Source organism: Lucilia cuprina, chromosome 3, assembly GCF_022045245.1.
Source record: "Lucilia cuprina isolate Lc7/37 chromosome 3, ASM2204524v1, whole genome shotgun sequence".
NCBI classification, from domain to species: domain Eukaryota; kingdom Metazoa; phylum Arthropoda; class Insecta; order Diptera; family Calliphoridae; genus Lucilia; species Lucilia cuprina.
This window is the reverse complement of record NC_060951.1, coordinates 57,514,352-57,526,719: the sequence shown is the minus strand read 5'-3', so window position 1 is coordinate 57,526,719 and position 12,368 is coordinate 57,514,352. Positions and strand designations below refer to the sequence as shown.

General features: G+C 30.0%; 3 protein-coding genes across 5 annotated transcripts in view; 2 read left to right on the top strand and 1 right to left on the bottom strand.

The window, feature by feature from the left end:
- Positions 1 to 8,790, bottom strand: part of LOC111678725 (double-stranded RNA-specific editase Adar) — a 300,956-nt gene extending 292,166 nt beyond the window's left edge. For 2 of the 3 annotated variants that reach the window (XM_046947519.1, XM_046947521.1), the window contains exon 1: positions 8,471 to 8,787. Coding sequence is in view for 2 of the 3 variants with exons in the window: in XM_046947521.1 (XP_046803477.1) it covers positions 8,471 to 8,473 (3 nt within the window). In the remaining variant the exon portion in view is untranslated. Of the gene's footprint in view, positions 1 to 8,470 lie in introns of all 3 variants that reach the window. The other variant, XM_046947525.1, reaches the window with a different exon arrangement.
- LOC111678724 lies at positions 948 to 6,908 on the top strand. The gene is made up of 3 exons (XM_023440143.2): positions 948 to 2,777; positions 5,456 to 6,037; positions 6,106 to 6,908. Exons 1-3 carry the CDS (start codon positions 1,752 to 1,754, stop codon positions 6,703 to 6,705), a joined length of 2,208 nt encoding a protein of 735 aa, XP_023295911.2. The 5' UTR covers positions 948 to 1,751; the 3' UTR covers positions 6,706 to 6,908.
- LOC111678727 (mediator of RNA polymerase II transcription subunit 20) lies at positions 7,527 to 8,435 on the top strand. Its single transcript, XM_023440151.2, has one exon. It carries the CDS (start codon positions 7,652 to 7,654, stop codon positions 8,375 to 8,377), a length of 726 nt encoding a protein of 241 aa, XP_023295919.2. The 5' UTR covers positions 7,527 to 7,651; the 3' UTR covers positions 8,378 to 8,435.
- Positions 8,791 to 12,368: the final 3,578 nt, after the last annotated feature.

The window sequence follows — 12,368 nt, the reverse complement described above, 5'->3', positions numbered from 1 at the left end:
TATAGACTAGACTATAGACTAGACTATAGACTAGACTATAGACTAGACTATAGACTAGACTATAGACTAGACTATAGACTAGACTAAATACTAGACTATAGACTAGACGTTTTTTCTCTGCTTAATGCGTCTTCTTGAAGAAAGACATGTGTTGAGTACAAATTATGTGCAATGACTTTCCTAATATCGAAAGAATTCAATATAATATCGATAGGCAGTGAAACACATGTTACTGTGTTACAGAGAATCAAAAGAGTCCTTTCTTGTACGTGACATAGAAACCATAAAATATACATTGTAGCAACAGCCCATAGATGAGAGTTGCATTATATGTATTTATGGACGGAAATGAATGGTGTAAATAGTAAGATCAGACGGAGTTAATTATCTCATCGATTTAAAAATCGGCGTAAGAAATCTAGTAAAGTTTACCTTAATTTCTTAATCAAAATTAGTTTTCGATACGAAATCAAATACTAAACCTAGGATTCCTCATCAATCTCTCTCGCAGCACATTATAACATATGTATATCAACTACATATATCAATTATTATTTGTTTAAACAATTTTGAATAAATTAAAGCTAATGAATTCATTTTACTTATTTATACAAATAATATTGTCATTATAAAAGACAGATACTGTATTTTATTTTATTTAAAGTAACATTTTAACTAATTCGCATTTTTTGTTGATGTAGTTCAGCTCAATCGCAAGTATGTGTTATAATGAACATGTATCAATTTCATTACAATCAAAAGGTTAAAACTCAAAGTTATTTCACACAAAAATATTCTAATACATTGTGCACTGTTTTCTTGTTTATTTTTGAGTAAACTACGTCAACACGTCTGAGAGCTTTGATGGGAATTCGCTTAACATATGTATATCCGTCCAATACTGACAAGTTTATAGTGACGTTCAACTAAACTCTGTAATCAAACTAACTAAAGACACAAACAAATACTTCTCTCACTTCGAAATGTGAGTGAGGTGAAAGAATATAAAGATGATCGAGAAAAACCATACCTACATATGTATATACTTTTTCAAATACTCAATTATAAACCTGTAGCAGAAAAAGCCCTCGATCAACGTACTGATAAAAAAGGCACCCATTCTCAATTAAGTGTTGTTCTGTTTAAGTTTTGCAAATTTCAACGAATTTGCTTATTAAAGCTTAATTATTTTCTTAACAAAATTTTTAAAACAATTCTCTGTTTAATAATATAACACACATTATTTGAACACACAGATGTACACACAACAAATAGAATTTTTCTTCATACATATGAATAATAATTATAATTCTTATATGAATAAATATAAATACACTCATAAAAGTTATAATTTCAACTGTCTATAGTTATTGTTAGATACTTTTCGGTTTGGTTACGTTTTGAAGTGTTTTATTGATAAGATATAAACCAATTATTAAACAGAGATATCAACAACAATAACAAAAAGTAAATAAAATAAAATACAATACAATTCAAAGAGGAACCAACCAACACTCAATAGTATCAGTTAAAGTTTTCAAATTGATACTCATAACGTTTTAATAAACTGAACGGTTAACAACATAAAACGGTTAATTGATTAATATATTTATAAGAGTAAATGGTTTTATTTATAAGATAATTGAGACATAATTTCCGACAAATAAAAATCTTGTGCATCCACTCACACATACAATTTCATTTTAAAAATAATTTAAAATTAAAGAAATAGCATTTCCAAATTTGTAAATATGAATACGATTGAGGAAAGCACTGAAATCTCCCAAACACAGGGAGACCAACTTAATGGCACTACTTCAACGATAACAACTAAAAAAATTACCACTAGTTCTTCCAGTTCCCACAATTCAACAACACCAGCGACAAACGGTGCTGCCTCACCAACAAATGGTTCCCCTAACTCTCCTACCAATGGCCTAAGCACTTCATCATCTGATGATTATTTAGAAGATTTGAAAATCATTGGTCATCTCAAGAATATTGAGAAACTAAATGAAAAACGTCGAATCTTCTTATCGAACTCCCTAACGTCCGAATATCAAAGTGATGAAAAAACTGAATCGCAAACAAAGAAAACCGAAAACGGTGAGACCGTTGGTGATGTTCACTATTCAGCGTATAACGAAAAGAAAACTTTGTTGCAAGAACAAAAGATCGACAACCATAAGTCTGAAGTGGAAACGCCATTATTACAAAAATATGCAACTCTTCCACTAAAGACACCGCGTTCGCCTATGACACCGCCACCTAAACCTCCCATGCTAAGTCGTACACGTAGTATTGGTGTAGGTGATAGTCTATCGAATAATTCCTCTCTAAAGTCTCCTCCTCCAACGCCAAAATTTGCGCCACCACCAACGCCAACTTCAAGTTTTACAACTGCAACCACAACAACAACTAATATACAGATACAACCAACTACAAGTACAATTGTAACAACATCCAAACTAGCTGAACCTGTAAAGGTTACCCGTATTCAATTGAACGATACGGATAAAGTTGATGACACCATGAATACTGAAAGCGATACGGTAGTTTTAAGATCGAGTCTAATGCCTGAAAATATGAATGGACCTTCGAATACATCGTCTCCATCTTCGAAGGAAATATCTGTTAAACATTATGAACGTCTCATTGAAGAGCTTAAGTGTCCGGGCTGTGCGTATCCTATGAAATCGCCAGTGTATTTGTGTAAAACTGGTCACAGTGTTTGCGATCAATGTACAAGGATTTTATTGTTGTGTCCACTGTGTAAGGTGAGTTTGGGTTTTATTCGTTTTTTTTAATTAGTTTTAAAGAAAATCTAAACTGATTATTGCTAATAGAAATATACTTGCTGAGCATCAGTTATTACTTTCTTTGCTATTTCTTTTCAACTGTGTTAAGGATAAGACTGCAGGATGATAAGTTGTAGGTTTGAATAAGTGATATTTTTAATCGTTTAGATCAGAGATAGGCAGAAGCTTACTCATGTATAAAAAAAATAAACAAATTTGAGAGCTTATTTGTCACTCTTTGTAGATGTCTAATTTAGATCAGCTTTTATTTCCCGCACAAATGCCAATTTTAAATTGCATTAAAAATTTAACTTTTTTGATTCCGATTTTAACAAATCATTCCCCAGAGTAATTAAAAGACAATAGAAAAATCGTTATTCTAGTCCAAAGAGAGAGAGAGATTTTTGTTAACATTAAGGTTAGTTATGAAGAATTTCAACGAAGTACAAATTAAAACTGTATTATTTATACACATGTCATTTTATAAAGATTATTTCGTATGGGGGCTATGAGGTCCTATAAATATTGAACCTATTTTTTATAAAAATTTTCAATAAACTTCGTCTTTGGGTCGAAAGAAACCTAAATTTGCGACCTTGACCTTTGATTACAAGAAGTCTGTAAAATTATTCTCAGCCGATTGGTATAATATAAGGTGGGTAAAGGGTAAATGTTTATATGCCCACTAAAAGGTGTAGGGTATAAAAATTATACCTGTTAAGTAATTCTGGTTGTAATGATATTAGTTGTATCACTTTGGTCAATCATGATTCCTTACTTATGTCACATTTCATCTTTTCTACTCGCATTTTAGGCCAGAGAACCTTATATAGGGGGTAGGGTCAATTATGGGTCGATCCTCATAAATTTTGGTCGTATTAAATTTATTTGTGTCGAATTTCATTGCTACACTCGTATTTTTAGGCCATTAATAAGCGTTGGAGTCATTTTCTAAAGCGGACCTTATATGGGGGGTAAATTTTTGCATAGTGATTTTGGATCATAATAAACTTACTTATTTCGAAACAAATCTTACCTATAAGAAATATTTATGTGAAATTTTAACCCTCCAGTTCTTTCCATTCGTGCTTTTAACAGACATACGGACGAACAGACATGGCTAGATCGTCTTATGGGTCTATGACCAATAATAAAGCATTTAATTTGTTTTTAACTTTATTAGGGAATATTTTTACTTATTGTTGATTAAAAAGAGATTTTATACAAGATTTTTCAATTGGGCCAAAAGAGTATGTGCAAAATTTCGCAAAACACAAAAGCTTTACATGGACATACAGAGGCAGAGGAATTTGCGTCTACATCAAAGTAATTTATGTAGAATTTAAAAGAGTTATTAGAGTTTATAAGTAAATTTTGATCTTCAAGTCATTTTCTGAGGGGAAGTTTGTGTGGGGCTAATGTCAGATGAAGCCCGATCATTACAAAAATCGGTAGTGTCATTTAAAGTTTTATAAAACCAAGTTTTGCAGATTTCTGTTGACATAATAGAATATTTAACGTAATTATAATCCCAAAGGCCCTATTAGTGGGGATCGATTTCAACCATTTTCAATAGCGTTCATAATTGGACAAAAAGAAGAGTATGTACAAAGTTTTATCAAATTATCTTGAAAATTGCGACAGACGGACATTGTTAAATAGATTCTGAGCCCATCGGTATTAAGGTGTGTAGGGTGTAGAACCGATATTTTGTTTATTACAAACATCAGCGCGAACTTATACAAATACCTACCCACTATAGTGGTGAAGTATTTGTATAAGTTATTTTCAGGCATCTTAGGTTCAATCGAAAACCAGATTTCTTTCTGTTATCAAATATCTTTCAGCTTATTCTAGGATTGTGTCAGTATTTGCTACCCTATAAGTTGTAGCATTTCCAAAATTTATTATGTCGTCTAAGAAGAAGTTTTTTAAGCTGATATATTTATTTATTTATTAATTAAAACACTTTTATTACGCTACTTCAAGTTAGATGTGAATATACTTTTTTTATTTACATGTCCCCTCTCAATATTTCTAATTTTTTGCTGCAGAATGTCTATCAATATTCGAAACTAGAAAATCCTAGTTAGTATTGACGTCAATATTTTTTTTTTTTTACTTTATCATTATTTTCTGTTACTTTACTGAAAGCATTCATTTTATAGGACTTAAGGTGTTGTCAGATTGGTAATATCAAGTGTAAAACAGAAGGTTTTACGATAAGACATACGTATCAATGACGTCATTGATAAAGAAAAACAATCTTGATCTTGATGAGATGTAGTAACTAGGAATGGATTTTTAATTTATTACGAGACATCAATTAGGCAAGTTAAACAGAAATTTTATAAAAAAAGAAATATTATATAAAAATAATTAAAAATGTATTGCACGTTTGGAGTGTTTTTCATTAAAAATAAAATTATCTAAAATTATATTTATCAAATGGGCGCGTATATGTAGTATAGGAACTTTATAGGTACATACATATGTGCTAATGTATATTTGCAACCGTTGCCGGTGATAAGACTATTTAACTAAATATTAGTTAATGATTAAAAATTGATTTTACGAAATATTTTATAAAATTTATAACACGTTGCAAAACCTTTTAACTTATGACCACATATTTCTTGCATTTTACTTAATTTTAGGAAGGATTTACCAATATAAGATCTCTGACTGTAGAGGCTTTATGCTCAAAGGCTCACTTTAAATGTCAAAATGCTTCGGGTGGTTGTACGGTGCGCTTACAGATAGACTTATTGTCTTGGCATGAGAAACAATGCATTTACAAGCCCATGAAATGTTTTATGGGTCGTGTTTGGGGTGATTGCCAATGGAATGGACGAGAGGCATTTTGGAAAGATCATTTAGATGCAGATCATTCAAATAAAGTTTTTACCAAAGATACAGTGGAACTAGCATGGGATATGACCGGCAAACAAAAGCCCTTGTCCGGTTACTATGTTTTCCAGGTGTACAATGAAATGTTTAACTTCTATGAGGTGTACGACAAGGAGAGAATACTCTTTACAATGACTTGCACTTCTACACAAAAAGAGAAAAAACATCAATTTGCCTTTGAGGTAACGTTGATCAGTGAGGACAATGAGGCTCTGTCTATAACACAAAAATTCCCTGTACACAGTGAATATGATAAGGATATTTTAGCAGAAGGCACTTGCATAAGTTTTCTTTTAACGGATTTGGCAAAATTCTTAGATGAGGACCGGGTAAGTTTTGAAAGCCTATTACAGTTAATAAACAATTTTCCAATTTTATTACACTTCTTTTATTTTAGTTACTACATTATCGTGTGCGTGTTCTCGAAGTTAAATCTCCTAGAAGATCTCGTGCCTTACGTGCCATCAGCCCAGATAATGGCAATCATCCTATAGACTTTCAATTAACACAAATTCAGGGTGTAAATTTAAAGAATGTACCCTCAGACGTTATACTTACTAGACGTCTCGATGATATACCTTTTGCCGATAATACTTCCATGGCGACCAGCACCGCCGATGGCACATCCGAAGACGAAATGGATAAAATGAAACGTGAATATTATAAATCTTTAGAAGCCAAAAAGAAACGTGATAGTGGCTCTGATACAGATCCAGAATTTGAAGCTTTCATTGCCAAAAAATGGGGTACACCTCAGTTACATTTTAATCGTAAATATCTTAAACCTAACACCACTTCAAGTGATGGTTCTTCGAGTGAAGAACATCCATTATCGCCCAAAAGTCCTAACGATGATAAAATCTCTATAACAAGTGTCAGCTATAAGAAACGTGTATCGAATACACTGCGTAAAAGTTTTCGTTCTTTAAAAACGGATTTAATCGAAATGAAACCATTTGGTAGAAAAGGTTCGCCGGAGAAAAGAATCAATGAGTGAAAAGACATACGGATTTTTATTTCAATATTTGTTGTTATTATTATTGTACGTTTGTATTTTATAATTTAAGACTCTAAGCCATGTATTTATAATGTTTTATTAAAACAAATTTGAGATCTTTAAGAAGTCAAGAAGCAATATTTTTTTCCAATGATTTTACGTTAATAAATGGTTGTTAATATATAAATATTATTATAAAGAATGAATGATGTGTGTACAATTAACTGATTTTTTAATGTATAACAACTTATTCTCTAGATCGACCAAAGATCGTAGTTATCTGATAAGAATATATATATGGCTTACTCTGTTCATACGAGATTTACCATAGTGAGTTTTCTGTTAGTAAGAACAAGTAATACATCGGCTTATTCGATAGATTCGTATATTGGTCTACCGATTACGTTTTAGGTGCTGTTGCAGAGTCAGTAGATGTCATCCTATATGCGTGGTTGTAAAAGGAACTTATATTGTACATCTTACTTATATAATGTATTAAGCAAAGTGTTGAACTGCCGGAGCCATGTACAAACATTGCCACCGACGTATATGAAGCACAAAGGGGCAGCGGTTAGTAGTCTAATAAATTCACCCTGTGGTTGTAAAAGTGCCACTAAGAAATAAGGCAAACACAGCAAGTTTTCGACAAATTTTCAAAAATTCTTCAGGATTAGGTTACTTAAGCTTTTTGTATGATACGATTAAATACGATTCGTTAACGATTTTTAAAGTTGCTTAAAAGATCCACTATATTGTTTAAAATCCACAATCTGGCAACTCTCTTTGTTATTGACAAATACAACTCTATGTGGAAGCTAAACTTACAGCTGTTTTTTGCATTTGTTTACAAGACATTTCTCCTAAAATTTTTGTTATTTCTTAAACTATTTAATTTTAATCGGCATATTGCAGAATCTTATTATTATTCGTTAGTAAAACAACAAAAATGGGAGTTACAGTTTTATATCCCTATCAAATATCTGAAGGAAAAACTGGTGCCCAGGCCATAGATCATCTCTCGAAAAGACTGTTGGCATTGGGAGCTGTACACACCGGTCAATTTCTAGTGGATTGCGAAACATACATATCGGCCCCACAACATGGTCCCTCCAAAGCGGTGCATGTTCTGCACGATTCAGAATATCCAGTAACAACATTTTCCATACTAGACACTGGTACGGGAAAACAAATTCCGTTGGTGGCCGATAATCTTTTCGATTTGCTAATGCTTAAAATGACTTCGGTGTATACGTCAAAGAAACAAACGAAAATTGAATCAAAAGGTGCCCGTTTTGAGTATGGAGATTTTCTTATTAAATTGGGTTCAGTTACAATGATGGAAAATTTCAAGGGTATATTAATTGAAATCGAATATCGTCCTTGTGTGGTTCTATTCTATTGTTGGGAAATGATACGTGAGGTCTTGCAAAGTTTTCTGGGAGTAACAGTACCCAAAGAATATCCTTCTTACTTTACACCCCAGCCTGTGGTCAATGCCATGGGTCAACAGCAAATTCATCCTAAACATAATGATATTTATGAGCCCATCGATACTATCAATCAATATCTAGAACATTTTACCAACTATCGCAAACAGAATGTTATGCCGCAATCACAGGTGACAAATCAACAGGCAAATATGCCGCTTAATACTGGCATGAGAGTGGGTTAAATAGCTTTTACTTAATGTTTATACTTAGTGCTAATAAATTAAGTTATTTAAATAAAAATGAAAATGTTTTTTTTTAATATTTATTAAACTTACCATTTAGTTCAAGAACGACCGGCTGCCGGTAGAAAAAATAACCCGTAAATGGTATTTAAACACTCGCGAAACTTTTACACATTCTTTCATCTAAAGTCTTTTCTTATTTTTATAATGTTCCTGATTACACGAAATTATTACGAAACACAACCCGCACTTGTGTTTTAATTTTAAAACGCTTTTAAATTTGACCACGAAACTTAAAATTTATTAACGACGGTTTATTTTATAATTATTTACAATTTTTCTTTTTTACTACGAAGAAGACTATTTTAACAATATGGCGGCATTATTTTGCCAAGCAGGAGACGGTAGGCAAATAATTTCTTTTAAAGTTATGACAACATATTTTTTTAATTATGAATTTGATTTAAAATTCAAATACTTGAATAGCCTAAATTGATTTAGATTTATTTATTTAAAAAATAGTTTGTTAAATTTAATCTCTTAGTTTTTAATAAAGTTTCAATTAATTGTTAATTTATTAACTTCTTTTTGTCAATATATGTGACAAGATATTTTTGCTTTAATACATATAAAACGTATATGTTGAATTAGTTTTTGTTTAACTGATATTTATTTAGATATTTTCATAAGTTTATAATGAATTTATTATCTTTTTATGTCTTCAAAAACACTTTTTTCACTTTTGCTTTCTACCGTGTACAGATGAAAAAACTTAATGCAGATGAACCGTTATATCGCGCCATTAATTGCCTGATGCTTGTCAAATGTGGTAGAATGCTACCAGATCAAATGAGCTGTGAAATGATTGAAGGAAATTATAGTGTGGCCACACGTAGATATAAAAAAAGGTTTTCATAATTTCTTCTAACCCTTTGACGACCAAACTTGACCAACTTTATTTGGCAACCGAAACATAAGTCTTAGAAGTTACCTAGGAGAATAATTTCATTATCCTAACTATTATGAATACATAGATATCGACAATCAAACAAAACATTTTATTTAACTAAAAATGTTTTGTCGTCAATCCAATTTTAATTTGATTATTTAGTTGGATATCAGTCAAAAATTGACTTAGTTTTAAAAATTGTAAAATATATTTAAAATTTTATGTGTGTCAGGTATCAGGCGTGATAATTTAAAATTTAAAAAGGGGTTCAATGTTATAAATAAATAGTACTTAGACCTTAGATAAGCCCATAGCCTAGAATATAGACAATACAATGGACCAGACTACACTGTAAACTATTGACTAGACTATCGACTAGACTATACTATAGACTAGACTATACACTGGGCTCTAGACTAGAATATATACTAGATTATAGATTATAGACTGGACTATAGACTTGACTATAGACTAGACTATAGACTTAAACTACGCTATATACAAGACTATACACTGGTCTATAGACTAGAATATACACTAGATTATAGATTAGATTATAGACTAGAACTATATACTAGACTATTGAGTAGACTATAGACTAGATTATAGACTAGACTATACACTAGGCTATAGACTATACTATAGACTAGACTATACACTGGGCTATAGACTAGACTATACGATAGACTATATATTTAGTTTATAGATTATATTAGTTTATAGATTATAGATACTATGACTAGCTAGAGACTATTGATTAATAGACTATGATCTAGACTATAGAATATAATATAAAAAAGGCTATAGTCTAGACTGCAGACTAGGTTATATAATACACTACAGACTAGCTTATAGACAAACACCCCTATTCTGCGTTTCGATTACGTTTACGAATTCAGTTACGCAACGCTCGAAAACAGGTATTTCAATAAAAAAGGGACTCCTAAATAAAAGCAATACCATTTCATTGTAATGATTCACGAATGTGTGTTTATGTGGCGGAGAGTCGAATCGAAATGCAGAATACCAACGTTGCCAAATGGAGAAAATTTCAATTCGAATTGAAACACAGAATAGGGAAGAATAATATAGAATAGGATATGGACTGGAATATACTATAGATTATAGACTATACTTTAAACTAGCTTATACACTATACTATAGATTAGACTATATACTTGATTATAGGCTAGACTTTACACTAGACTATAGACTATGCACTATACTGCAGACTATACTATTGACTAGGCTATATACTAAAATATATACTAGACTATAGACTAGATATAGAATAGATAATAGACTTAACTATAGACTATACTACAACCTAGAATATAGACTAGACTGTATACTGGATTATAGACTGTACAATTAACTAGGTTACAGGCTAGACTAAGTTATAGACTAAACTATAGAATGGCCTATAGACCAGACTATGCTCTATATTATAGACTAGACTATTGACTAGGCTATATATTAGTCTACAATATAGACTATAGTCTAGACAATTAACTAGACTGCAGATACTATGATGGTCAATTTATTTTCACGGTTAAGAAGTTTGTCCTAGGGTGGTATTCTGGCATTCGAAAACGACCAAGACATCAATGGCTGTCTATTCCGCATTTCAATTTGAATTGAAATTTTCTCCGTTTGGCAACTTCGGTATTCAGTATTTCGAATCGACTCTACGCCACATAAACAACAACTTACAAAAACGTAATTACGATCGGAATGCAGATACATAACCACAATCGTAAAGCATTGAAACGAAATGGAATTGCTTCTTCTTTTTCTTACGATTCAAATAGGATAAGAATTTTAGGTGATACTAACCACATCTTCTAAATAACTTTTAGCAGTAAATTATTAAAAAATAAAAAAACACAAGGATTTTTTTATAATTATATTTTATTTTTTTGTGTATTTTCTTTTTGTTTACTTTTTTTTCGAATATATAATAAATTGTTAAATTTTAAGTTTTGTAAACTTATGTTTTCTGTCTTATGAGTTTTTTTTTGTTTTCTCCATTTTTTCTTTTACATATTTTAATTATTTATTTCTTTCTCATTTTTATTTAAGAACTACAAATATTGTTTGTTATCATATAAATCGTGGGAATTTGTGTATTTCTTACTTTATTTTATGTTTAGCATATCAAGTAGTTGTTTAGTAAAAAAAAAAATTATGTGTAAAGAAAGTGAAAAAATATATATATTATACTATATTAATACATAGAAATAAAATGTTAAAAAAGAAAGAAAATTCAAAATATGAAGGTGTATATGTTTACTTAAGGACAATTACAAATTCTATGCAAAATATATTTATTTCAAATTAAGACAAAAGTAAATTTAAAAAAAATAAAATAGATAACAGATTAGTTTTTAAATATAGTATAATGTATACCCAAAGTTAAACAATTTTAACTTTAATAATAAAAATAGTTGTAATTTTATTTAAAAAAAAAGAAAATTTTGTAATTAAACAAATTGAAGGAAAAAATAGGCATTTTGTATTTTTTTTGTTTTTCATTATTATTTTTTTGAATTTTTTATATAAAAAAAGTACTTAAAACTACAAACAAAATGTTCGAAACTGACTTAAAAGTAATAATATTTAAGGATGATTACAATTTTTTTTTTTTGAAGGATGCTTTAAACAAATTGTTGTAATTTTTATTTTTCTTGATTTTTTTCTGGGGATGATAATTTTTAATTATAATTTGTATGAAGTTTTTTTTCTTTATTATTTAAAATTTATTTACCATGATGCTTATTTATTTATTAGAAATGAATGAATTTTTATTTATGAAATATTAGTACAATTATTTTTTTTTTGTTGTTTTTCTTTTTTCTTTAACTTTTTGTTGCAGCAAAGTAAGTAATACATTTATAGATAAAATGAATTTTAATTAAAATAGAAAAAGTTTTTTTTTATAAAATAGTTTAAAATATTTAAACCATTTTTATTAAATTGTGTTTTTTTTTTTTAAGAAAAACGTTTAAATTATAGTTTTTTAACGTTTTTTTCTCTTTCCTC